At 47.7% G+C, this 23,813-nt stretch overlaps 2 protein-coding genes across 3 annotated transcripts in view; one reads left to right on the top strand and one right to left on the bottom strand.

The window, feature by feature from the left end:
- The window catches only part of HPCA (hippocalcin), a 28,362-nt gene extending 19,499 nt beyond the window's left edge, over positions 1-8,863 (top strand). The window contains exons 4-5 of the mRNA XM_079989114.1: positions 3,962-4,067; positions 4,954-8,863. Coding sequence (XP_079845240.1) covers positions 3,962-4,067; positions 4,954-5,051 — 204 coding nt within the window. The 3' untranslated portion in view covers positions 5,052-8,863. The remainder of the gene's footprint in view (positions 1-3,961; positions 4,068-4,953) is intronic.
- On the bottom strand, positions 6,510-20,491 carry TMEM54 (transmembrane protein 54). Of its 2 annotated transcripts, none has more exons than XM_079989113.1 (6): positions 20,234-20,491; positions 13,481-13,674; positions 12,867-12,926; positions 11,866-12,054; positions 11,259-11,427; positions 6,510-9,293 (listed from the first exon to the last, which is right to left on the bottom strand). In XM_079989113.1, the coding sequence occupies exons 1-6, from the start codon at positions 20,244-20,246 to the stop codon at positions 9,268-9,270; spliced, it is 651 nt and encodes a 216-aa protein (XP_079845239.1). In that variant the 5' UTR covers positions 20,247-20,491; the 3' UTR covers positions 6,510-9,267. The 2 variants fall into 2 exon arrangements, with proteins under 2 accessions (XP_079845239.1, XP_079845238.1); XM_079989112.1 differs by having other exon boundaries at positions 11,293-11,427; positions 20,234-20,487.
- Between the last annotated feature and the right edge of the window lie 3,322 nt (positions 20,492-23,813).

Genomic DNA, 23,813 nt, shown 5'->3' with positions numbered 1-23,813 from the left:
TCGGTGCCTTTTGGTTTCATATTGGCTTTTACCTCATCATCTAGATAAGAACTAGATGTTATTCAGAGAAGGAGCAGAGAGGGGTCAGAAGTGCTGAAACATCACATTTCTCCATCCCTTGGTGGTTAAAATTTGGAGGCCTCTTGGGACCCTATGAAGCTACGTCTGACATCTCAGGAATACCCTAAATGGAACTCAGCTGGAAAGGTCTTCAGTAGGAGAGAGGCTGAATTTCACAACACCTTCACCAAGGCTGTTGCAATGGAGGCTTTTTGTGTGTTTAGGACAGCTACAGTCTGGGAGCAGAGACACCCCGAACCCCGACAGATGAGGCAGGTTGGAGCAGGGAAATAGTGAACCAGAAAAGTGCCATGCACCCCCACATTTCTCCACTTTGTCTCCTCCCAAAACTTCTTTTCTCTTCTTCTTCTTCTTTGTTAAAGTAAACTGCATCAGGGACATTAGTATACACATGTGACACATTAGTGCATACCAAGGGCTATGTACACAAGACTGTTTACTCTGGCTCCAGTGCGCTCCCACCACAGGGGTTGGAAGCTGAGCATGTGTGACATTAGCCACAATCCTGTAGTCTTTTGAGAAATATCCCTGTTCAATACGTTTTTCCTCAAGCCAGCTTTCATCTGATTTGAAAACACAAACCATGGTTTACGGTGAGGTGTGCATTGTTAAGACAGCTGTTTTTCGGAAAGGAGTTCAGGTAGGATTGCAGGTTTGGGGAAACAAATTGGGTCATGCGCATCGAGCAAAGATGCTCCTGTCCCCTTCTCTGGTGTGTACAGCAATGTGCAAATGGGGCTTGTATGCATTGGGGGGAAGCAACCTCACTCCATTTTAAGCCATGAATGTGTTCATAGCCTAGATCTCTCTCCAAAGAGCAGCCCTGGTCCTCAGCAGCTTCCTGGGCTGTGCCCTGGTAAAAACAGGCGGTGGAGCCTGCAGGTTCGGTGGGTCCAACTCTGGTGTCTTTCACAAACTGATGCCTCCCAGATGTTTTGGACTGCAGCACACTGGCTGATGGGAGCTGTGGTTCAAAACATCTGGGCACCAGGTTGAGGAATGCTGTCTTACACCCAGAAGAGAACCAGGTTTGACTTCAGCCTGCTGCTGCTGTTGTTCTGGTTCTGTGTCTTTCAAACCACAATTTACTTCGAACGTTCCTCTAGGCAGCCAGAGTGGGGGAGGGAGCAGAAACCCTTTGTAAATGAACTTGCCTTTGGGGATCCCTTTTTATTCCACGCTGACATACATTATGGTTGTTTTTGATCCCATCCGGGTTAAAGCACCTGCTTTTTGGGAGAGAACAGGTGGGTTCCCCACAGAAAGCAAGAACTAGTCCAGATTGCTTGGAGGCAGCCGTGAATCTTTTAACTGGGTCTTGGATAAATTGGAGCTCTGAAGTGTCCTTGGCAGAGAGAAATTGGAGCACCTGGGAGGGTGGCTTCTTTTTTGTGCAGGTGGATTAAAGCTGGGTGTGTTCCAAGATCAGTCGAGGGTCCCATTTACCCATTCCTCTTGAGAGGTAGAAAGAATAACAACATCCCATTTCAGGTTGAAAACCCAGATCTGTGAAGGATCCAACCGTCTGGGGCTGGTGGGAGTTGCAGTCCAGAGCAGTTCAAGAGCACCAGGTTGGGGGAGGCTGACTTCGTAGCAAATGGCTGCCGTGAACTCAGAGGCATCAGTGAGGGAGTTGGTGTTGGAATCCTGGATTTCAAACCTTTATCCAAGATGTGAGAATTCACTGGAAGGGTCATCCTATCTTCCCTATCTGTAAAATGGGAATGACAAGGGCTTGCAATGATGATTATGATGGTGGTGATGGTGATGATAATTGCCACAAAATAATCAGTGATCAGAAATCCTCACTTATTTTGGTTTGGTTTGAAGTATCATGGCCATTTCATGGTTGGCCCTGGCCCCTGATCTGTCTATCCGGAGGGGCTTTTGTGGAATTTGCTAGGTACTCACACAGGGCAATGAAACATGGTGAGGAGGAGGGTGTGTGCCCTACTTTTCCTGAGGTTGCTTGGAAGAGTAGCCAAGGCAGCTTCCTTAGAAAAAAGAACTCAGCAGGGACTTCCCAGGAAGCATCTTATGAGGTTATGGAAATGCAACACAGACCAGACACCTTGATCTCGGTGGCAGCTGGCCTGGGAAGTCTGCCTCCCTCCAGATGCTGCTGCACTCCAGCTCCCAACATCCCTGGACGTTGACCACGCTGTCTGGGGCTGATGGGAATTGGAAATCCCACACAACATCCAGAGGGTGCCAGGGTGGGAACATTTCCTCCCCACCACTTCATACTAGAATTCAGGGTCACTGAGCTCCAAAAGCAAGTCACTTGACTTCACACAACACACAGCCAGCTTATGGAACTCACAGCCACAAGGTAGTGGTGTTTGGTCAGTCGCTTAGACTGACTAAGGGTTTGGCAAATTCACAGAGGATAGCCTTTCTGTTAACAGCTGTCTGCAGAGGTAGTATAGGAGATAGCAGGGGAAAGTGGACATCACCTCCAGGTTCTCCTTGGAAGCTGCAGGACGCATCTGTCTCCAGCTGCTGCAGGATGCTGGTGCAATGCCTGTGTTCTTACTGAATTTCCTGCCTAGTTTTATATTGCCCTCTCCTGGTGGCAGGAGAGTATTGCATGTCGGCATTAAGGGTCGCTGCTGCTGCTGTTAGCCTGGGTTTGCCCTCCTGGACTCTGATCTTGCCCCATGCAGGGCAACCATGCAGAAGGGTGGGGGTGGTGGGAAGACTGACAGAGAGACAGAGACACTTCCCCATCTGTCCTTACAGTTTGTTTTCCTCCCCATTGAATCCTGTCCTCAATGTTTAGAATATTAATTACCAGTTTCTCCAACCACGCAATGCACAAAGCCTCCTGGGAAACAGCATGCCTGGGTAAAAAAGAAAAGAAAAGAACATTATTTTGTAAATGCTGCTTTTTTATTTAATAAAGTCTGCTCTCCTTTCTTCCTTTTGGCCTCCGAGCGCTTGGAGATTGCACAAACATAGTGGCATTTCTCGTTGACTCTTACCCAGGGGGCCTCCACCACTCCTTAGAGAAGCCTGCCCTACCCTTGGTCTGGCTGGGGCTTATGGCAGCTGTTAAGCATCTGGCGGGCACAAGGTTGGGGAAAGCTGGCTTAGGGCAAGAGATACTAGGGTGGGGAGAGGATTAGACATGCATTAGATGTGGGAAGCTCCGGAGCAAAACCAGGAAACCCAGAGCTGAGCAGATGGTGCTGGCAGCTCTTGAGTTACCAGCATCGCCCAGCTTGCCCAGACAATGCTGGGGAGGTCACGGGCTGCTCTGGAGGGCCCTTCCCCATCAATCCCTGCCATCTGCACTGTGCTGCTAGCCTGGCACGCAAGGAGGCTGGTGAATTTCACACGCTTTCTTCTGACCCGTGGCAGGAATCTTAGCACAACCTGAAGATCTGAGATGGGCCTGCCGGTGTGTGTTAGTGTTGCATTGGGAAGGTTGGGAAGGTTTTTGTAGAGTTTCTGGCAGACCTTATCATAGGGGCAGCCAATGTGACGCCCTGCAGATATTTTGGACTACAGCTCTTGTCACCCCCAGCTAGCAAGTCCAATGGTCAGAGATGATGGGTGTTGGAGGGAACTACATTGGCCTGTCTTAAAATACGAATTCAGGTGTTGGGAGTGCTCAGCTGCCTGGAAAGGGCAGCCTTTTCCCCTGGAAATATCTCTCCCCACCCCCGGCAAGAATTTCAGAGGCTTGGGGGCTGGTTGTGACTATGCACTTTTAAGAGGAGCCGCTTTCTCCAGCCCTCATGGCATTCTCTTTATTGATCTGCCGGAAAGGCAAAATAGAGCTCAAGGGAGAGAACTCCTTGCTTAAGCTGACCATCCCCACAGGGCTGCAGCTCGGAATTTGTGTCTCAACTGGTTCCCTGCTCCTTCTCCACAGGCCATCTACAAAATGGTCTCGTCTGTGATGAAGATGCCTGAAGATGAGTCAACTCCTGAGAAGCGGACGGAGAAAATCTTCCGACAGATGGATACCAATAATGATGGTAAATGAAAGGAGAGAAAGATTAAGAGGCAACCATCATCCTTAAATCCAGAGCTCTTAGATGGAAAGGCAGGCATGCTGATTAAATATATCAGTTGGGGCGGGGAGGAGAGTGACAGGAGGATGGCCCACACAGTGATTTGGCAAAGCTGGAGGTCAAAGGTGGTGGGAGGCAGGGAAGGAAAGCCAAGATGCCTTCCTGTTGCAAGGACAGGTTTTAGCATCTGCTTTGCATGCAGAAGGTCCTAGGTTCAATCCCCAAACACATCTCTGTGTAGGATTGGGGAATGCCCCCTGGTCTGAAGCCCTGGAGAAGGAAGATCTCTTCCTGCTAACTCACCTGCAAGGTGGTTGCCACTTTGGGAACAACCAGTCTAGATGGTTTGGACAACAACTCCCATCAACCACTGTGAGTGCAGCTGTGAGATGGATGGATGGATGGATGGAAAGCTCTCGACCCTACATATAAATATAATGCAGCAGCCTAAGGGAAGCTAAGCAGGTGCTCAGGTGTGGTCACTGGCTGACCTTGGAGTCTTGCCATGGGGAAGAGGTAGGGTAATAAACAGTAAAACGAGGGGAGAGGTGACAGGAAACCTCCACGTGCTCCTTGTGATGCTGAAAGATGAAAGGCCAGCCTGAAGAGAAAGGTTGTTAACTATGCACTGGGTTGGACAAATTGGACATAGCAAATCTTTGATCTCAGGGAATCCCATAAAAGGTGGGGCTCCTGGGAGTCCTGTGCCTTCTCTGTGTGTGTCAGACACAGGTGTGTCAGGTATGGGCCCTGATCCCCGGTTTGCCACAACCAGTCCTGAGCCCGTGATGTTCTAGGCTCCCTTCTGGACAGCGTGTTCATTTTGCTCTCCCCTGTCTTTCCTCCCCAGGCAAACTGTCCCTGGAAGAGTTCATCAAGGGTGCCAAGAGTGATCCTTCCATTGTGAGGCTGCTGCAGTGTGACCCCAGCAGCGCCTCCCAGTTCTGAGCGCCCCCGCCCTGTCTTCCCTGTGCAGCAGCAGCAGCAGCAGCAGCGGCAGGACAAGGCAGCTTTCGGAAGCGGAGGCGGCACCACCACCAACACCTCACTTGGCTCACGGTCTCTCCCCTCCCCCAAGGAGGTGACCAGCTTCCCAGTTCTCCCCTTGGGGTAACGGACATGTCCCCAAGGAGGCAAATGGCACTGCCGACGTATTTCTGTCTTCTGATTCACAGGTTTCCTCTCTCCCCCTCCCCTGAACACTGTAGTTGTGTATGAATGTGACACTGATGTGGGGGTGGGGGCTCCTGTGTGGTCAGGACAGTGGCAGCAAGAAGGTGGAGCACACAGGCCAGCTCATTTGCTGAGGTGTTGGCATTTGGGTTTTGCAAACTGTTTTCCACACCTGACTGCTGCTTGTGATGCACTATAACTGTGACTGCATGTGTGTATGTGTGTGTGTGTGTTTGTACGTCTTTAATTACAGGAGCAGAATATGCTGCCTGGGGTCCAGTTCAACCTCTTGAGAACCTTGCGCTGTCTCTTTCTGTAAAGCAAGCCCTCTAGGATTTGGGGCTGCCAAGGGAGACTCTTGGGAAACTGAATGAAATCTCAGAAGGAAGAAGGAGATGCGGGGGGGGGGGGATGTTAAAAGATATGATGGGACAATGAGCAGGACTAGCAGTGGTCATTTGCTCAGTACTCTGTGTAGTTGTTGGCTTCTCGACCCTGGCTAGGAGAATATATTACGTATAGAACAGCCGTTGCCAACCTGGTTCCCACCAGATGTATTGGACTACAATTCCTATCAGCCCCAGCCAGCACCTGTTGGCTGGAGCTGTTGGGCGTTGTCACCCAATACATCTGGCAGGCACCAGGTTGGCACAGGCCAATGTAATATAAGCACAAATATACACATTCACATCATTTAGGAGCATCTCTTTCCAGTATAGAGCTAGTATTTTTCACCTACACTACATGCAAACCCTGGTTGTTGTCTGATTCACATGGAGCAGTCTCACACTTTTCAAGGGTGCTTGAACGCAAACAATCCTGTCTCACTGAAAGGTGCTGGGCCTCGATGGCCTTCAGGTGCCCGCAGATCAGCATATAAAGAACCTGAGGAGGAATCACACATTGACAGCATGTAGGGCAATTTATTTAGTTGGTTGATTTGTAACCCACACCTTCCTTGCGTGTTTGTTTCAGGAAGGGCAGAGCGTCATCCTTGACCTCTGTTCCAAGCGCCACTGAAAGGAATAGCCCAAGCCCCCTTCCTTAAGCCTTTCCACATTTGTTGTCTCAGGGTGCACACCTTAGAGCACCTGGCGCAGTCAAGGAGAGCCCCTCCATTGGACCCTGAAAAGCTGCAAGGGACTCATCGGGTCTCAAGGCTGCCCATAGAGGAAGAGTTACAGAAGCCAACCCCTCAGAAGCCAAGGTTAGGCATTCACATCCCTTCAGCACTTTCACATGTCTGTAGTTTATTTATTTATCAGTTTTATTTATATCCCATCTCCCTCTCTGAAAGATGTCCAAGGCAGTCAGTTATCAACATAAAAAGACAACAATATCCAGTGTACAATAATAATAATAATAATAAACCATACAACTCCAGTGCCTACCCCCATCCAATGGCCTGGGCAGATAAAAACATCTTCAATTTCCTCTTGAGCACAACCAGTTAATCCTTCACCACCACCCTTGCAAGGTAGGCCAATCTTCTCATTCCCTGTATTACAGATTGAAGGCTGTGAGAGAGCAATGACTCAGTTAAGACCAACGAATGGGTGTGAGATTTGACCCAGGGTATCCATATGCTCAGCTGGTTAAGAGCCTGGTGCTGATAATGCCAAGGTTGCAGGTTCAATCCCTGTTTGGGACAGCTGCATATTCCTGCACTGCAGGGGGTTGGACTAGATGGACCTCAAGGTTCCCTTCCAACTGTACAATTTGATACACATGGATGGCTCAGATTCAGCTGGCACTAATAAGAGAGTACTGAGGCCTCAATAAACAGACACATTGTCCATGTTACATGTTTCACCATGTGGGGGCGCCAGGCCCCACATTGAGCTTCAGCGAGGCAGTTCCTGTTGCTGCATTGTGGGTGAGAGATCAGAAGCAGGCAGCTGGGCTACTACCTGTGCAGGCTGGCCAGATCTGGCTGCCTCCCTTCCCGGCCAGAAACCATGTAGGGCTTGGCCACACAACCCATGGGTGTGTGCTTTGCAAATAAATAAATGGGAAACCTGGAACCAGGCAGTCAAAATCTGTTCCTTTGCATACATGTGCCTAGTGAACACCCACCCACATTTCTGCTTCTATGGAGTTGGGCTTTTATTTCTGCTCTTGGGGAGGGCAAGCAGGGAGCAACAATTACCAAGAGCTGAAAGTCCACTTTAAATGAAGGCTGGGGTTCTCAGGGTGTGGCTGCAGGAGACACCATGGGGAGAGGCAGCAGGTATGGTTTGCCCAGATGAATCCCAGCCTACCCAGGAGAACTGTTGCACTAATGACTCAGTCTGCTCCCCCCAGACCACTCAACCCAATGGTCTTCCGGCTCTGGAATGCCTTTTTGTTAACCCACCCATCTCTAGAAGCATAGAGCATGCCCAGACAACAGCTTTAGACTCCACCTACCACATGAGCACTGAAGTCCATTCCTCCCTGCCCTGCTATTTCAGTGAGTATTTGCAATTGGTGGGGAGGGGGCTCAGTGGACATGGACTTAAAACTTTAGCAGTAGGTTGGGGAGACTGTGCTCCTGCATGCGTGGCAAGCAGGATTAACTGGGTGAGGAAATGCGAAGGCATCCCAGTCAAATACAGTGAATGGTACAGCCCACACAACTGTTTCTGAAATGGAGGGCATCATCACAGGCTTGCTGTCCAGCTCTACTATCCAAGATGTGATGGAATGTTTTATGCTGTTCTGCGTGGATGAATAGTAGGAAGCTAAAATTGGGGGCTGGCATTCAGAGGGGCCCTGAGAGATGGTGCCCTTTGCAATTGACCCCAAGGCTGGAAAAGAAGCAGAAGGAGCTGTGAGGCAAGAGGAAATGGCCAGTGGGGCAGAAGGTGATGAGGTTTGGCACCGTTTGCCATGGCCTCTGCCAACCTGGTGCACTTCAGATGTTTTGGACTACAACTCCCATCAGCTCCAGCCTCATGCAACCATATGATGCTGAGGCTGATGGAAGTTATAATCCAAAACATAGAGGGCACAAGGTTGGCAGAGACCGATGTACAACTTGTTTAGCCGATTAATTAGCTGCCTCTTAACCTGTCAGTGGTTAAATTAATGCATTCAATTTAAATTTCCCAAATCTTCAATGCGGATGGCCCTTCTAACATACTGAAGGCAGTGTCAGTTTAATTTACAATTTCACAAACAAATGCTACCACGCCTTCTTAGAAGGAAAAGGCCGTCTTCCATAGATCCGTTTTCATTGCCTTCTAAATTAATGCAAAATAGCTTCCAAGAATCGCAGCCCCGCCAGTCAAAATTTGCCCCCCCCCCATTAGTCCAAGGGAGCATTTGTTGATCAATGCCATCCCACCCACCACCCTCCTTCTTCAAAGAGGGCTGTTTGCTCACGACAGAGCTCCAGTCCCCTTTTCTACCTCAGAAATGGCTGAGAGTATTGCCACCCCTCCGCTCTGGAGAAGAACCCAGCTCCACCCCATTGCAGAAGTGGAAGCATCAGTCCTTCATTCATCCATCACAGGAGTGCATGCAGGAAGCGGGAGGGGGAAGGGAACCACAGGCTTTGTTTGTTTTTAATAGCTTCAAAAATAAAATGGGTTTTTTTTGTCTCAGTGCAATGGCCCGCAGAGTTATTTCAGATGCTCACGGGAGCCACGTGGGCCCAGCAGCTCCCTTCGTTCTGGAGGAGAGGAGCGCTTGGGGTCGATTTCTCAGCACAAAGCACCAGAGTGCTAATCAGAGCAGTAAAAGGTTTGGGCCTCGAGGGAGGCCACTGTTCTCCCGCTTCTGGAGCCCACTTGCTAAGCTTTGGGCCTCGCCCACTGCGGAGAGGAAGCATGAGGGGCCACGTCCATGCAGGCTGGAGCAAGGCTGGACCGCGAAGCAGAGGAAGCCACCAGATGACACGGCAAGAGCAGCCGCAATCTGGGTGGCGGCAACAACTGGCCTCTAGAGCCGCGCCGTCTCCATGCGGTCCAACCTCAGGAGATTGTGGCCCTCGCAGCTTTCTCTGGTCTCAGGCATGACAATCTGCAGGGAGACCTATAAATCAAAAAGGCCGGAATTAACAACAGTCCAAGTGCGGCAAAGCCACTTCAAGGTCATTTCTGTTTCTCAGAATGAACATGTTGCTGTTTTTTAACCATAACAAGGGAAATCTCACAGAAAACAATTGCTCACCGAGGGGGTAAATACTGAAGCTTGTCACATGAGGGAACAGTCATCACATGGCAAACTGGGCAAGGGGGCAGGAGGAGTTCATCAGATCAGGAAGGTCACTTGTCTTGACAGTTAACCAGTTGTTCATGGGTCGGGGGGGGGCAGTTTGTAGATAACAGACATCTAGATCATTGGACCACATTCCTTTGATTAAAACTTTAATGAGCGTTTGGAACAGATCCCATTGGCATTCATCAGAGTAAATATGGCAGCTAGGTCACCACAGATGTCTGTGATGTGCCGCTGTCTCGTATTCAAACAGCTCTTCTGGGGTCAGTTGAAGGTGCTTCTTTTTCTGCCCCAGTTTCCCCATGCAAAAAGAGCTTTTAAGCCCTTTGCCTTGATTGCAGGGCAAGACTCACTCAGGACACCAGCTCCAGAATGATAGGGATACTTCTGCAAGATCTTGCAGGAACTCGGGACAGCACTGCAAGAGCATCCCCCAAAAGGCCCACCAAGAGGGCCTTGTGCTGCCCCCGCCCCCCGGCAGCAAGACGGAAAGCTTAAAAACACTGCCATTCTTGCATTTCACTTGTGGGACTTCAGCCAGCCGACCTTCAACCATGTGTGGTTGAAATAATGCAATTTAAATGTGCATAAGATGCAGTTGTGCTATATCAGTTGCTGGGAATCACAGCAGTCAGGCGCTGCTTTGTGGGCTCCCCAGAAGAGGCAGGGTGGGCCCCCTTTGGCCAGATCCAACAGCCAGGCTCTTCTTATGTGCCAAATCAGGTCACAGTGTCATTGTCAGGGTGGTGTATATGGAGCTGGCACACAGACACACTGATGCACAAATGATAGAAAGGTTCTGTTATTGGCAGGTATATTGCAAATTAGGTACGGCCAGAATTAACAAGATGCAAATTTACCAATGAGTTGCAAATTGCTAATTATGTGACACTGGCCAAATTATTCAGAGGTGGTTCAAAGGCCCCAGAGGGCTTGAATTTGAATATTTGACAAGATTCTGACAGGCGTAATTGGATCCAGGAGTTTCAGGGTCCCAGTTGCATCAGAGGAGAAGGCCAGCGTTAAGAGCCTCGGCTGCCCTGCGGAATTGCTTTCAGTTTGCAGAGTAAAGGCTCTGCAGACCATTCGCCTACCATCTGAAGCTGCCACCGTTAACTCGGTGCCCTCTAGATGTTCTGAATAGCAGCTTATCATCAGCCTTAGCCAGCACAGCCACCATCACTGGGGCTGATGGGGAGCTGTAGTCCGAAACATCTGGAAGGCTTCCAAGCTGGCAAAGGCCAATGTGAAGAATGGAAGCAGGCAACTGACATAACCAGAGGGGCTGGTAGACTCCCAGCAGCCAACGAGGCCAGTGGGTTAGGGTTAGAATTGGTGGGGCCCAGCAAACCCTGGAGGGCCACAGATGTTCCCTGCATTGTGGCATTTATTCACTTATCATTGCATTTATTATACTGCCTTTCTGCCAAGGCACCCTGTGAGGTTAAAAGGGTTAAAACAAATGATATTACATGTAAAGTTGGGTGGGGAAGGGGAAAGTCCAGCTAGAACAGTCCCCAGTATGATCTTCACCTGCCTCCCTCAGTCTCAGATCTTAGATCCTGCCTCTAATTTATTTGTTTTATTACACAGGTGGGGCACCTCTGGCCATCCAGATGCCACTGGACTGTCATCAGCCCACCTTAGCCAACAATTGGGGGTTGTAATCCAGCAACATCTGGAGGTGCAAGGAGCTATCAGAATTTGGGAGTGGTGGTAGAGTGGGGGAATCACACAACAAACCCTTCTGCAGAGTACATGATCAAAGGAGACAAGAACCTGAATCAGGAGGGTGGTGCAAGGAGATTTGTACCTTCTTCTTGCGTGTCCGCCTGCGACACAGCCTCAGATTCAGGAGCACAAGGGTGATCAGGAAGCATCGAATGCTGAAGATGATCTCTATGGCATCCAGGAGGAAGGAGATGCCCCAAAGGACCAAAGCAGAGCTCTGTGGGGAGGGAGGAAAGAGGGCGTGGGGGGGGGGCTTCAAATTTTTGGAGTCAAAACCCAATGCCTCATAGAGCCATGAAGGCAGGACCTCCGGATCACCTAATGCAGCATTTGCAATCAACCCATGCAATCCAGGGCCAGAGTATATCACAATCCCAGATGGGGCAACAAGGAAACGCAAGAGATGACCCAGCTAAGGTCTTGCATTAGCTGAATGAGTGTGCATGGACTCTAGAGACTTCTGCAAACTGCAGAGGATCCTCAGCAGGAAAAAGGAACAGCATTAAAGTGCCCCTAGAGGTTAGGAACTAAACCATGCTAGAACCCTAACGTTACACTAGAAGCTTTTTATAATCCCGCCCCCTCCATCTTAGCACCTCTCCCATTGCTTCTTCCAAGAGCTCCCTCGTGGCAGGAGCCCACTTGGCAGACTTACATAGACCCGGGTGGGGTCAAAAGGGCACTCGTGTGCAATCTGGATGATATCCACGTTGGCAAAGGTGCAACGAGCCAGGAGGGATCGCCCATTGTTGATGAATGTGTAAATGATGGCGACGGCCAGCCCCACTGAGCAGAACAGCGAGAGGAGGACACTGCTGATGCTGAGGGAGAAAACGGCCCATCTCTGCAATGGAGAGAACACAGTGGTGGGTCTGCTAGTCAAATAGGCGAGGCACACATGGCTTGCTGCAGCAGGGATCCCACCCAAATCCCACCCAAAGTGACCATGGGAAAGGATGCTCTAAGGTCAGGGTGCATCATCTGGGAGCTGAGCAGAGAGCTGAGATTTCTTGCACACCCACAAACTCCCAGGAACATGCAAAGTGTTTCTTTCACTGTTGTGTTTGGGCTCTGGTATCCATTCATTCATGTATATATTTCTAAAGATTTGTGGACACCACTCTCTCAAAGCCAAATTGAGATGCCAGGCATTAAATGTGGCACACTTCAAAACCTGCAGCCTGGCTTCTATGCCCATCCCCTCCCCAAGCCAAGCATTCCCGCACCAAAATTGGCACAGCCACCATCCCACAAGATGGGTGTCCCCCCCCCCCCGCTTCCTGGAGTAGCCCCAGGAAGGAGTCAAATAGATTGCAAGGTAGTAATGTGGAAACCAATCATTCTTGGGTGGGGCTCTTTACTCCCCCAATTCTTGAGCTGCAGCCAGTGGGGATATTTTACAACTTCTGAAGCTATCAAACTTTCCATGCCATCATCTCATCTCCTGGGTGGGGCAGGCAGCTGAGCTGACAGTAACTTAAGATAGGAGAGTACTTAGCTGGTGGTGGGTCTCATGAAAAAGAGGGTCCCTTGCCTGAAGGTCAAGGCTTCGATAAACAGCTGGGTGTAACTAAGAGCCTTGAAGGGCTCCTCCACTCGGAAACATGACCTGCCTCTTAAGGGAGATGCCTCTGCTCCAAGAGAGGGGTTTCTTACCAGTGATTTCCGGGATACATATCTGGAGAGCACAATTGCTGCTATTCCGCAGGAGATTGTCTGCAAAGGGGTGACAGATGACAGGAAATAACACACCGCAAAGAGTTTTACAAGGTTACAAGCTGGGCTGTACGTGTGGGAAGCCAAATCCCCAAAATCCAAATGGTGCATTCAAGGGGCCATATGTGCGAATAAAGCACATTTGAGAACTTTGCACCATCTATTTGCATGTGGGGGACTAAATATGAGTGCTCCCCCTCTTTTGGCTCTGGCCATTCCCACAGTAGACCAGAAGCCTCCAACCTCAAACAGAACACAGGTTCCCTACCCTAAAAGCACATCATTTCTCCCACCATAAGAGTGAATAGCAACCATTTACTTGTATGGAAGCCAGAAAAGGGGTTGACTCAGCTACACCATTGGGGGCAGACTACACTGCAAGATACTACTACTACTACTTTTAATTGCTCTCTGCCAACCATACCCCAAACTGGAGCACATTTAGTTCATTTCCTAGAACTTCAAGGGTGCCCTCTCTGCCTTTGCAGAGCTGGCCCTGAGAAGGCACGTCAGTCTTCCCTCCTCCAGCCAAGACCCTGCAAGGAAAGGCGTACCAAGATGGCAGAGATCACGGTCACAATGTTGGAGATGGCATACTGCAGGGAAATGGTGTCATGCGGGTTGGCAATGTGCCGCAGCACCGTCCCATGGACCAGAGCGCTGGTGATGAAGTTTAGGTGGCCAATGACTATCAGGATGAGTCCTGTTTTCATCAAGAGCTTCTGGGCACTGCTGGAATCAAGGTGACCTGAAAGAGAGGAAGGCGAGGTCTTTCTTCCAGGACTGAGTCTGGCTCACAAGCCACTGTCTCACCTAGACCCAGAGCATGGAATGTTGCAAAGTAAAACAAAGCCAGAGGGAAATTATTATTTATTTCATCCTTATTGCCCTGCCCTTCCTGCCATTGGGAGCACAATAAAAACAAGCTACTTAGAAATTTTAAAAACCTCCCCATGCCAGACATCATGTCTCCCCCCGCCACGCCAGTACTTACCCTTTCTCTAAACCAGGGGCCAGCAAACTTTTTATGCAGGTGGCTGGTCCACTGTCCCTCAGAGCTTGTGGAGGGCTGGACTATCTATCATCTATCATCTATCTATCTATCTATCTATCTATCTATCTATCTATCTATCTATCATCATCTATCTATCTATCTATCTATCTGTCTATCAATCAAAAAACCAAATTGCTATGCACACTGCAAGGGGGGCAAGTAGTCCTCCTCCTCCACACACACACACACACACACACACAACCCAGCCACCTTCTTAGTTTGCTGCCTGCCTCATTCGCTGAAGGGCTGGCAGCAGTGGCGCGAAATGGGCTTCCTCCCTGCCTAGAGAAAGCATCCGGCCCCCAGGCCTTAGTTTCTCTACCCCTGCTCTAAACCTTAGTTTAGAAAGTTTAGGTCCCAAACATCATAATTTTCCCACATAGGGAGGGAAATTTCTTTCAGTTGCTTGATGGTTGCCTTTGTTGTCCTTTTCTGCCCCTTCTCCAATTCTACAGTATCCCTTTTGAAAGGTCACAGAACTCTATACATGGAGGACACCAAGTGTGGCTGTGCCACAGATTTGTATAAAAGCATCACGTGAGTTGATATAACGTGGCAGTTTTATGTTGATCCTTTCCTAAGAATCCCTAGAATGGAATTTCCCTTCCACACACCCCACCCCCAGCCTTCCTTGTGCTACAACATTTTCACCAAGTTTTCCCGAAGTGATCCCAAGAGCTTGTTCCTGCTCCGTCACTGCCAGCTTAGACCTCCAAATAAGGTACCGTATTTTTCTCTCTATAACACGCACCCGACCATAACACGCACGTAGTTTTTAGAGGGGGAAAATCCGTAGGCATGCCACCCGTAGGCATTCCCTCCATAACACGCACAGACATTTCCCCTTACTTTATAGGAGGAAAAAAGTGAGTGTTATGGTGCAAAAAATACGGTATATATATGTGAAACTGGATGTCTCTAAAGCCCACTGCTTTCTTCCTCTCCTTTCTGTGCTCTGTTGTCATCCGCAGGAGGGCCAGAGCAATTGACAGTTTCTCCTTGCTCTGGCAAGCAGATAACGAGGCTTTCGAGTTTTATTATCAACTTATTTTATTAAGCCCTGTCCTTCCAAAGGAGCTCAGGGTGGCAAACCCTTCAGTAATAAAAAAAAAACTTTAAAAAATAAATAAAAACATTTAAATGAAGCTGAATGTTGGAAGATTCAGGACAGATAAAAGACAGCCGTTCTTCATGTAGCTCATAATTAAATCATGGAACTTGCTCCCACAGGAGGCAGGGATGGCCACAAACTTGGATGGCTTTAAAAGAAGATTACCGTAGATAAATTCATGGAGGAGAGGGGTCTCCATGGCTGTGCTCTGCCTCCACAGTCAGCAGTGTTATGCCTCTGAATATCAGCTGCTGGAAACCACAGGAGAGGAGTGTTGCTGTTGCTCTCAGGTTCTGCTTGTGGACTTCCTATTGAGGATCTGGTCGGGTACTGTGAGAACAGCATGCTGGACTAGATGGGCCATTGGCCTGATCCAGCAGGCTCTCCTTATGTTCTTGTCTTTTAAGCACAAACTGCTTAAAACATCTAAAACAATACTAAAAAAAATATCTAAAAATTTAAGAACAGATGTGACAAAATCATGTGGTCTGGATATGTCCTCTGAAACAGGAGTTTTCAGCAGGCATCTAGAGGAGCACAGGAACAGCACTTCCCTAATGTCAATATTTGATTTGTTAGTCACCTAAAACAGGGTAGTTCTCTAGGCAACCTACAATCAAGTTTTAAAATTACAAAATTGTTTTTAAATGGCCATGAAAAAATTTTAACAAATCAATAGATTCAACATGGAAACATCACCAACCTTCACAAGAAAACAAAGAGGTTTGTGAGAGCTTAGCACAGTGGAAGTCAAGAGAATGAGGAAACTAACCAAGTAGAGGCTGGGTACTGCTTCCCTTTTCTTTGATGGGGTTACAGCTTCATGCCCAGCATGAATTGTTTGCATTTCCAGTTAAATGCTAAATGCTCCATTTAAGCTGCTGAAGGTCTTTTGCTAAAGTTCAAGGTGCTTTACAAGTTGAGCCTACCAGTCAGAAGCAAACACCCATGAGCTTAAGGGAGTTTACTCCCAGGAAACCATACATAGCATTGCGGACTTGCTATAAAGCATAAAATAGCTAAATCCATGGATCAACACAGCTGCTGTCTGCACTCCTTGGTGTGTGTGTGTGACTGCAGGAGGTGTCATGAGGAGCTCCTGCTTTTGTACGTGAGTGGTACAGCCCAGCAACCCAGTGCCATGGACTGGTGGGCAATAGTGAGTCACCCTAATCCAGATTCTGATCTGCCTTTGATGGGAACTAGAGGTGCAGGCAAGCAGATTTTTCTTAACGGTGACGAGGCAAGCCACACACCACAAGTTCAATGCACAGGGCTCAGGATTCCTCAAACTGTGGGCCTTGGGCCACTTTCAGGTGGGCCTCAGCGCTGCAGCCTGTGCAGGACCTCCTCACTTGCCCTGCCAGAGCCTTTGGGCTGGACCAAAGCTGTGTAAAGGCAGTCCCTGGGATACAGAGAAGTTCAAAGGGGAAGAAGAAAGGGAGGTCTCCTTCCTTTGAAATGGCCAGAGGTGCTGAAGGAAACGAGAAAGTGAGATAAAAGCTTAAGATTGAAAATGCTATTCTCATACAATTTTTCAGAGAACTTCACAGCTTAAAGCCAAACAAAGTGAGGTCCACGACAAAAGCAGAATAAAACACAAGCTTTGGAAACAATAAAATCAATTCAACAACTTCCAAAACCAGCAAAACAATTTTATCGAATATAAAAATGATAATCCATAAATGGTTGAGGGAAAGCCTTCCTAAATAACAAGATATTCAGTAGGTGCCTAAACATCAACACTCCAGGCACCTGCCAGATTTCAGCTGGTCATTTATTCCAGAGAGCTGGAACTCAGACACTAAAAGGCCTGTTTCTAGTACAGGCTAAATGCAACTCTGGGGCAAATGGCACTCTCAGTGGTGCCTCATCTGAGAAACACAGTTGCTGGGCAGCAATATAGTGGCAAGGAGGAACTAGAGAGAAATAGAGAGACTGGAAATAGAAAGAAAAGAGGTAAGAGGGAAAGCTGTTATCGGAGGAAGAAACACATGTAAAAGATCAAGGGAAGAAAGGCACTGGCAGAGAGGGTTTTTTTGGGGGGGGGGTAAAGATAAGGCATATGCTGAATGTGATAGGAAAATGAGTAAAAAATACTTTTACTAGTTTGGAAGACACAAGGGCTATAGGGCTTTCCTGGTGGTGGCCCCATGCTTGTGGCCCCACCTTCCTACAGAAACTACGAAAGGCCCTTTCAACACACACATTCAAAACAAGCCATGAGGGCCATTTTGTTCCCTTCTGCCTTTGTTTGACAACATTTTAATGCCAGTGATTCTGATTCTTATGTTTCTAACCTCTCTGCAAAGTATTTTAATTGTATCTCCTTTGGTTGCACATCACCTTGGGAGGTCAAAGCCCTAAGTGATGGAATATAAATAAATACTTTAAATAAAGAGCTAAAACATTGCAGATTTGGTAGGTTCCTGATTTACAATGCCTATGGAGTTACCACAGACACATACAATATCTCCTGAAAATCAAGATGAAAAAAGGACAGTTGGAGGGTAAACCATCTCCTTTTAAAGTATCCAGGGAAGAAGGATCTTGCTTGCTCTGACCGACAGTCCCAACAGCTGCTGCCAGTCAATGCAGACAGTACTGAGCAAGATGGACCACGAGCCTGAGTCAGTACTAGACAGATTCCTGTGTTGTGTTCTTATAGCTCAGTGGGTAAAGCCTCAAACTCTTAATCTCAGGGTCGTGGGTTCAAGCCCCACATTGGGCAAAACATTTCCGGATTGCATGGGGTTGGACTAGATGAGTCTCAAAATCCCTTCCAACTCTAGAAATCTATTATTCCTGTTGGGGAGCCTGGGGTCCTGCAGATAATATTAGACTCCAACTCCTATCAGCATGGCCAGGGATGATGGGAGTTGTAGTCCAGCAACTTATGTAGGGCTGCAGATTCCCTAGCCCTGGGCTACGTGGACCAAAGGTCTGATGCAGGAGGCTATTGAATGGCTACATCTTGGACTGACTCTATGGTGACACCATGCTAACTCCCAGAAGCCTCAGCCAGGCAGATGGAAGCTTCTGGCAAAACAGTTTTTTAAAAATTCTTGTAAGACCATAGAACAGGTTTTAGGGGACCCACTTTTTGCTGATTTATCACACTATTTGCTTTCTTATGGTGACTTTGTAATTTCATTATATGTTTGGAGAAGGACAGAACAGATATGAGACTATAAATCAAGATACACAATGTACTTCCATATGCAAAGATATACAAATTGTACCGAAAAAATTACACCTTTTCTATTTCCAGCCCCACTGCATCTTTGCCCATTAAAAGCAACCATTTATCTTGCCAGATTGCTGGTGTAGTGCCCAATATACAGAATGATATACATTTTATTTACTGAAAAATGCTGGATATGGGGAGGGAAGGAGCAACATAATAGGTTAACAGTTACAAGAGTCAATGGTTAGGAAGGCAAGTTAACCTAACTCAGATGCAGGAACAAGTTTGGAACCATTCTCAATATTCCCCTGTGGTGCTTATCTGCACCTATACAGTATTTGCACTGTGTGCATACTTTATTGCTCTTTGGACTAGGGCATAGGGAAGGTCTCTCAGAGGCGAAACTGTAAGCTAGGCCAATGTTGTTCAATCTTGGGTGCCCAGACACTGTTGGACTCCCATCAGCCCCAGCCCCCAAAGCCAATGGGATGATATGAGTTGGCATTGAACAATATCTGGGAATCTAAAGTTGAAAAACCACTGGGTCGGGCTGTCAAGTGGCAGCTGGGGTCCCCAGCCACAGCCTGACAAAAGGCACAACTTCCAGACCTCCAGACTTGTCAGGCGTTCCAGGCCTGAGGATCAACACTTCCCTTCCAGAAAGGAAGTGAAGGAACCTCAGTGGCTGTTTGTGGGGCAAGCTCCTCTTTACCACAACTGCACTGTAGAACACAGAACTGTGTTGCAGAACAGAAAGATGCAAATGAGCCCTATATTCTAAACAAAATGCTTGTTTAACCTGGAGGTAGGCTGCATGAATTGTGTATTGATTTGTAATGATTTGTTGGGTCTCTGGACCGTAATAAAGATTGATTGATTGATTGATTGATTGATTGATTGAAAGATGCAGAGCCACCTTCCACAGATCAAGGCAGAGAGACAGAGACAGAGAGAGGAAGTGAGGTGACAGACACCTTTTCAGAGGGAAAACTTCACACCATTGGATCAAGGGTTTATGGAGAACATTCAGGCATGTTGACTCAAGCTCCATAAGGAAGTCCCAGCAAGGTGGCATTTCCTTTGGAAAACAAGTCTGTGTCTTTAAAGATTAACCACTCGTTAAACAGCAAACAGCAATCAAGGTCATCTTCCTGCTAGAACATCCCAAAGTCTACAGGCTGCAAGTAGGGTTTTTGGGTGGGGGGAGGGAGCAGAAGGTAAAATTGTAAAGGACATTCAGCATGCTAGTGGTTTAGACTCCCGTTTTTGCTCTTGCAGGTCAATGTGGTAACCGGTGGGGGCAGGTACTTCTCAAGAATCTGTTCTGGAAATCATCTTTGCAGACAGGTGATTTCCCAGGGCGCAGTGTCTTCCTCCCTGTTTTCTTCACTTGTCAACATTTCACTTACGCACCTTAGGCACAGGTGCCTGCCTTTTGGGCAGGGGGGGGATTATGAAAATTTGTAAAGTCCCATGTGTGCTGATGGTTCTAACTAAAGCTGTTTTTAAAGAACAAAAACCACCAAGAGCTGAAGAAGAAAATAGGAGTTCCATTTTTATTCTACTAGCCAGTCTTAGGCAAATCACTTTCTCAAACAGTGTGCCTTGCCCTCATATACGACTGAAGCCCAGGATCCCTTTGGATGCCACAGAACAGCCTTTGCCAACTTTGTGCCCTCCAGATGTTTTGGGCTGCAACTCCCATCAGTCCCAGGACCAGCACAGCCTTGCTGACTGACACTAATAGGAGCTGTAATCCACTAGCCAGAGGGTGGCCAGGTTGGCTGCCACTGAAGATGCTGAGCCAAACCTCTTAAGCTGTGTTTGGTTGCATCGTGGGACACTTGGCACTGTTGCAAGGAAGCCTGAAGGTACTGACACCTTTCTAGGGAAGGGAAGTGCCAAGGGTCTGCCCTGCCCCGCTTGCCTTTGACTTTGGAGAGGAGCCAACTCACCCAGCCGACACATCTTTGCAGTTTGGGATCAGGCCATCAAAATACATGAGTTAAAGTCCTCTGTTCTTGTTGTCTCTGCAGAGCACCTGGGAGCTGGCCTTGTTGCAGCTGCCTTGGCACTTCTTGACCATCCACCTATTTCGCGCTTCTTCTGGTGCCGCCTGGCTCTCACCATCAACCCTCCTCCTCCTCCTCCAGCCCTACAACTGCAATTTGAAATCAGCTCTTCCTGTTTGACCAGCTCTCCAGGCTCTAGAACAAAGGGCCAAACTCCACCTTCTCATTCCCGCAGGAAATGTGAGTCACCTCCCAAACCCCACCCACTCTGGAGTTCCTTGCTCCAGCCTTCCTGACTTGCTCCCCAGGTATGTCAGCTTGACTTAACATGCTCAGACTCCAGTGGTTTGTCTGATCTAAACTTCCCACCCTGCCCCCTCTGCATGCTTTGCACTGCAAGAGTTTTGGTATTTATTTCTCTTCCTCCCATCTGCAAAACATTTGAGACAGAAAATGTGGCTTTGAAAAGCTCATGTGCATTCCAAAATAGAATCAGGAGTGTCATTCCAGAGCAGTAACTTGAATATCTTTTGATCAGCCCTGCATTTCAAGGTGCGCAAACTTGCTATTCCGGATGTCACAAATTCGAAGGCAGCAGAGTCAGGTGCACAACAATCTTTCTGCAGGTCTATTCTTAGGGCCGTTGGCTTCTTGGATTCATTTTGCTGTAGTGCCACCACCATTTGCCAGACAAAAATACACACACAGCAATTTGTAGTTCTTATAGTAGACTACGCAGCCAGCACTGCTCTCACAGAAGGCACTTGATCCCATTCCTCACACACTCTGGAAAGCCAGACCATAGTGCCCACCTTCCAACCTCCAGAATTCTTATTCATGCAACTGAGTTATTGTAGCACCTTGTGCATTTCCCTTTGTTTGTTGTAAAACATTTGAAAATAATATCTTTTAAAAGTTAGTATGTTTACCAAGAGATACAGGAAGGGCGAGGAGCAAGCAGGCACACATCTGGTGCTCTTCTAAGGCAACGTGAGCCATACCACCAACAGCAAGTGTGCTCTGGTAATTTCCTAAGGTTGGCTGACTGGCTAGCTATCTAATTTTATATCACCCTCCATCTGGAGATCTCAGGGCACTTCACAGCATAAAAATACAAGATAAAAACACAAAATACATAATAAAAACAAAAACAACCCAATACCTCCCCCCACAAAAAATCCCCACAATTAAACAGATATAGTATGTTTATCAGCCAAAGGCTTGGTTGAAGACTTCTCTTTGTCAGCCAATTGGCTCCCAGTACATTTCCGAGCACAATTCAAAGTGTTGGTGCTGACCTTTAAAGCCCTAAATGGCATCGGCCCAATATACCAGGCAGAGGGCCTTCTTGGTAGTGACACTCGCTCTGTGGAATGCCCTCCCATCAGATGTCAAAGAAATAAACAACTATCTGACTTTTAGAAGACATCTGAAGGCAGCCCTGTTTAGGGAAGATTTTAATGTTTGATGTTTTGTTGTGTTTTTAATATTGTGTTTGGAGCAGCCAAGAGTGGCTGGGGAAACCCAGCCAGGTAGGTGGGGCATAAATAATAAATTATTTTGTTGTTGTTGTTGTTGTTAGAACCTGAACTCATCTGCCCTGTCTGTATGTCTCTTTTACCCAATTCCAGACTGAGGTGAGTGAAGAGAGAGCAAACCACTTAGGAACATATAGGAAGCTGCCTTATCTGGAATCAGAATATAGGCCCAGCTAATTCAGCATTGTCAGCAGTGACTGGCTCTCCAGGTTTCAAACAAGGGACATTTCCCTACACCACCTGAAAATGCAATGAGTTGAACCTGGGATCTTCTGCATGCAAGCAGGTGCTCTGCTACTGAACTACGCCCCTTGTTTTCTTCCTTTGCTGCATGGCTTTTAACTTTTCTGTCTCATTCACCAATAGGAGAGTTTGGCTTGCACTGCAGATTCTGGGATAATCAGTTATACTATCAACACCCACCAACTAAGTGCCTTCAGCTATTAAGCTGTAACAGAAACCTCAAGAGGTTGCCAATTTTTCACATCACACAACAGAAAGAGACAGAACAGACTCATAGAGCAGGGAAGGACCAAAATGCCTAGTTCCAAGTGTCATCCATTCCCCAAGGTCTCCCTCAGATCTCCAGGCAATCCAAACCACAAGCAGAGAAATTTCAGGTACTCACAGAGGCCTAGTTTCAGAGGACTCACTAGAGCAAGTGAAGCTGCATTGCAAGGAAAATGAAAGCACAACATCACAACATCACCACATGTACATCCCAGTATCATAACCAGTCTGGGCTGGAGGGAGATTCCTTCTTAAACACAAGGTAATCAGAGTGCTTCAATAGGATTTTTTGGTGGGAGCTACTGAAGGTCAAGGGTATTTTGACATTACACTCAGGGAGTCTCCAAATTTCCCACATCCATAGTTATAATGTTAATACCATGTTCAGAGGCTATTCACTACCAGCACATACAGTCATTCAGCAGCAGGGAACGTGGGGGGGGGGGAGAGAGAGATGGGATTGCAGGGCCCCTCTGTACACTCTGCTTGAAGATTAGCTCCGTCAGGCTCCTCCTTCAGCTGTTATCTATAGCAACCATTCCACCAGGCTGTAGAAGTGAGATGGGACTGTGGGGCCTCTCAACCAGCATTACTGGAAGACAAGCAACTTTTGGCTCCTCTTCTCCTTGAAATATTTTCATTTCAGCTGATCAGTTAAGGAATAAATAGCACCTGAGTTTACTTTTTTCCATCCTCCTTCCCAGTCTGTTTTCATTTTGAGCCATGTATTGAGACTGCAAGCCTGGGGGCAGGGACTAACATTTGTTAAGTGCTCAGGGAGCCTTTTTGGGGTGAAGAGCAGGATAAAAATGCATTAACACAGAATCATTCTCTGTCATGCCCTGCTTGTGAACTTCCTAGAAAGATTTGGTCACCACTGTGGGAGATAGATAGGGACTGGTCTAGCAGTACAGATCCTGTGCCTTATTCTCTCACCACGCATGGGGCTCCTATCAGTATTCCAGCTGTGTGTGGGTTTTTTGAGAACTTTCATTGTAACTTCTGTATTATCGTCTACATGCCACCATCACTGGTATGTCAGGGACACACACAGTGAATTATTCACATCGCCAGTATCCTGACAGTCATTCATTACTAGGTTGAACTCAGATAGCACCCCATCCATTTCTGCACAGGACTACCAAACTGGTGCTGCTCTGTACTGCTGCTCCTTCTCTTTCTAATTTTAGAATGGAGCAGCAATGACAGCTATTTCCTCTCCTTGATTGCACTTGTTTTAACTGCTCTGCTCCAGAGCTCATTAAGGAGAAAAATGCTGAAATATTTAGAAATTCAAACAGCAGTTTAACAGTTGGGCATCTTGCATAAGGCTACAAGAATAGAAGTGTAGGAAAATTTGGCTGTAAAGTGCTTCAGTCATGAATTTTGTATTGTGGAGGCAGCATTCACAACTAGCCCTTGAACTGGAGTGCAAGGAGGATGCAGGCTTCAGGCCGGATGCAGGTGTCTTGTCC

Source organism: Podarcis cretensis, assembly GCF_951804945.1.
Source record: "Podarcis cretensis genome assembly, chromosome: 8".
NCBI lineage: Eukaryota > Metazoa > Chordata > Lepidosauria > Squamata > Lacertidae > Podarcis > Podarcis cretensis.
The sequence above is the reverse complement of the archived record's forward strand: the minus strand, read 5'-3'. Positions and strand labels throughout refer to the sequence as shown.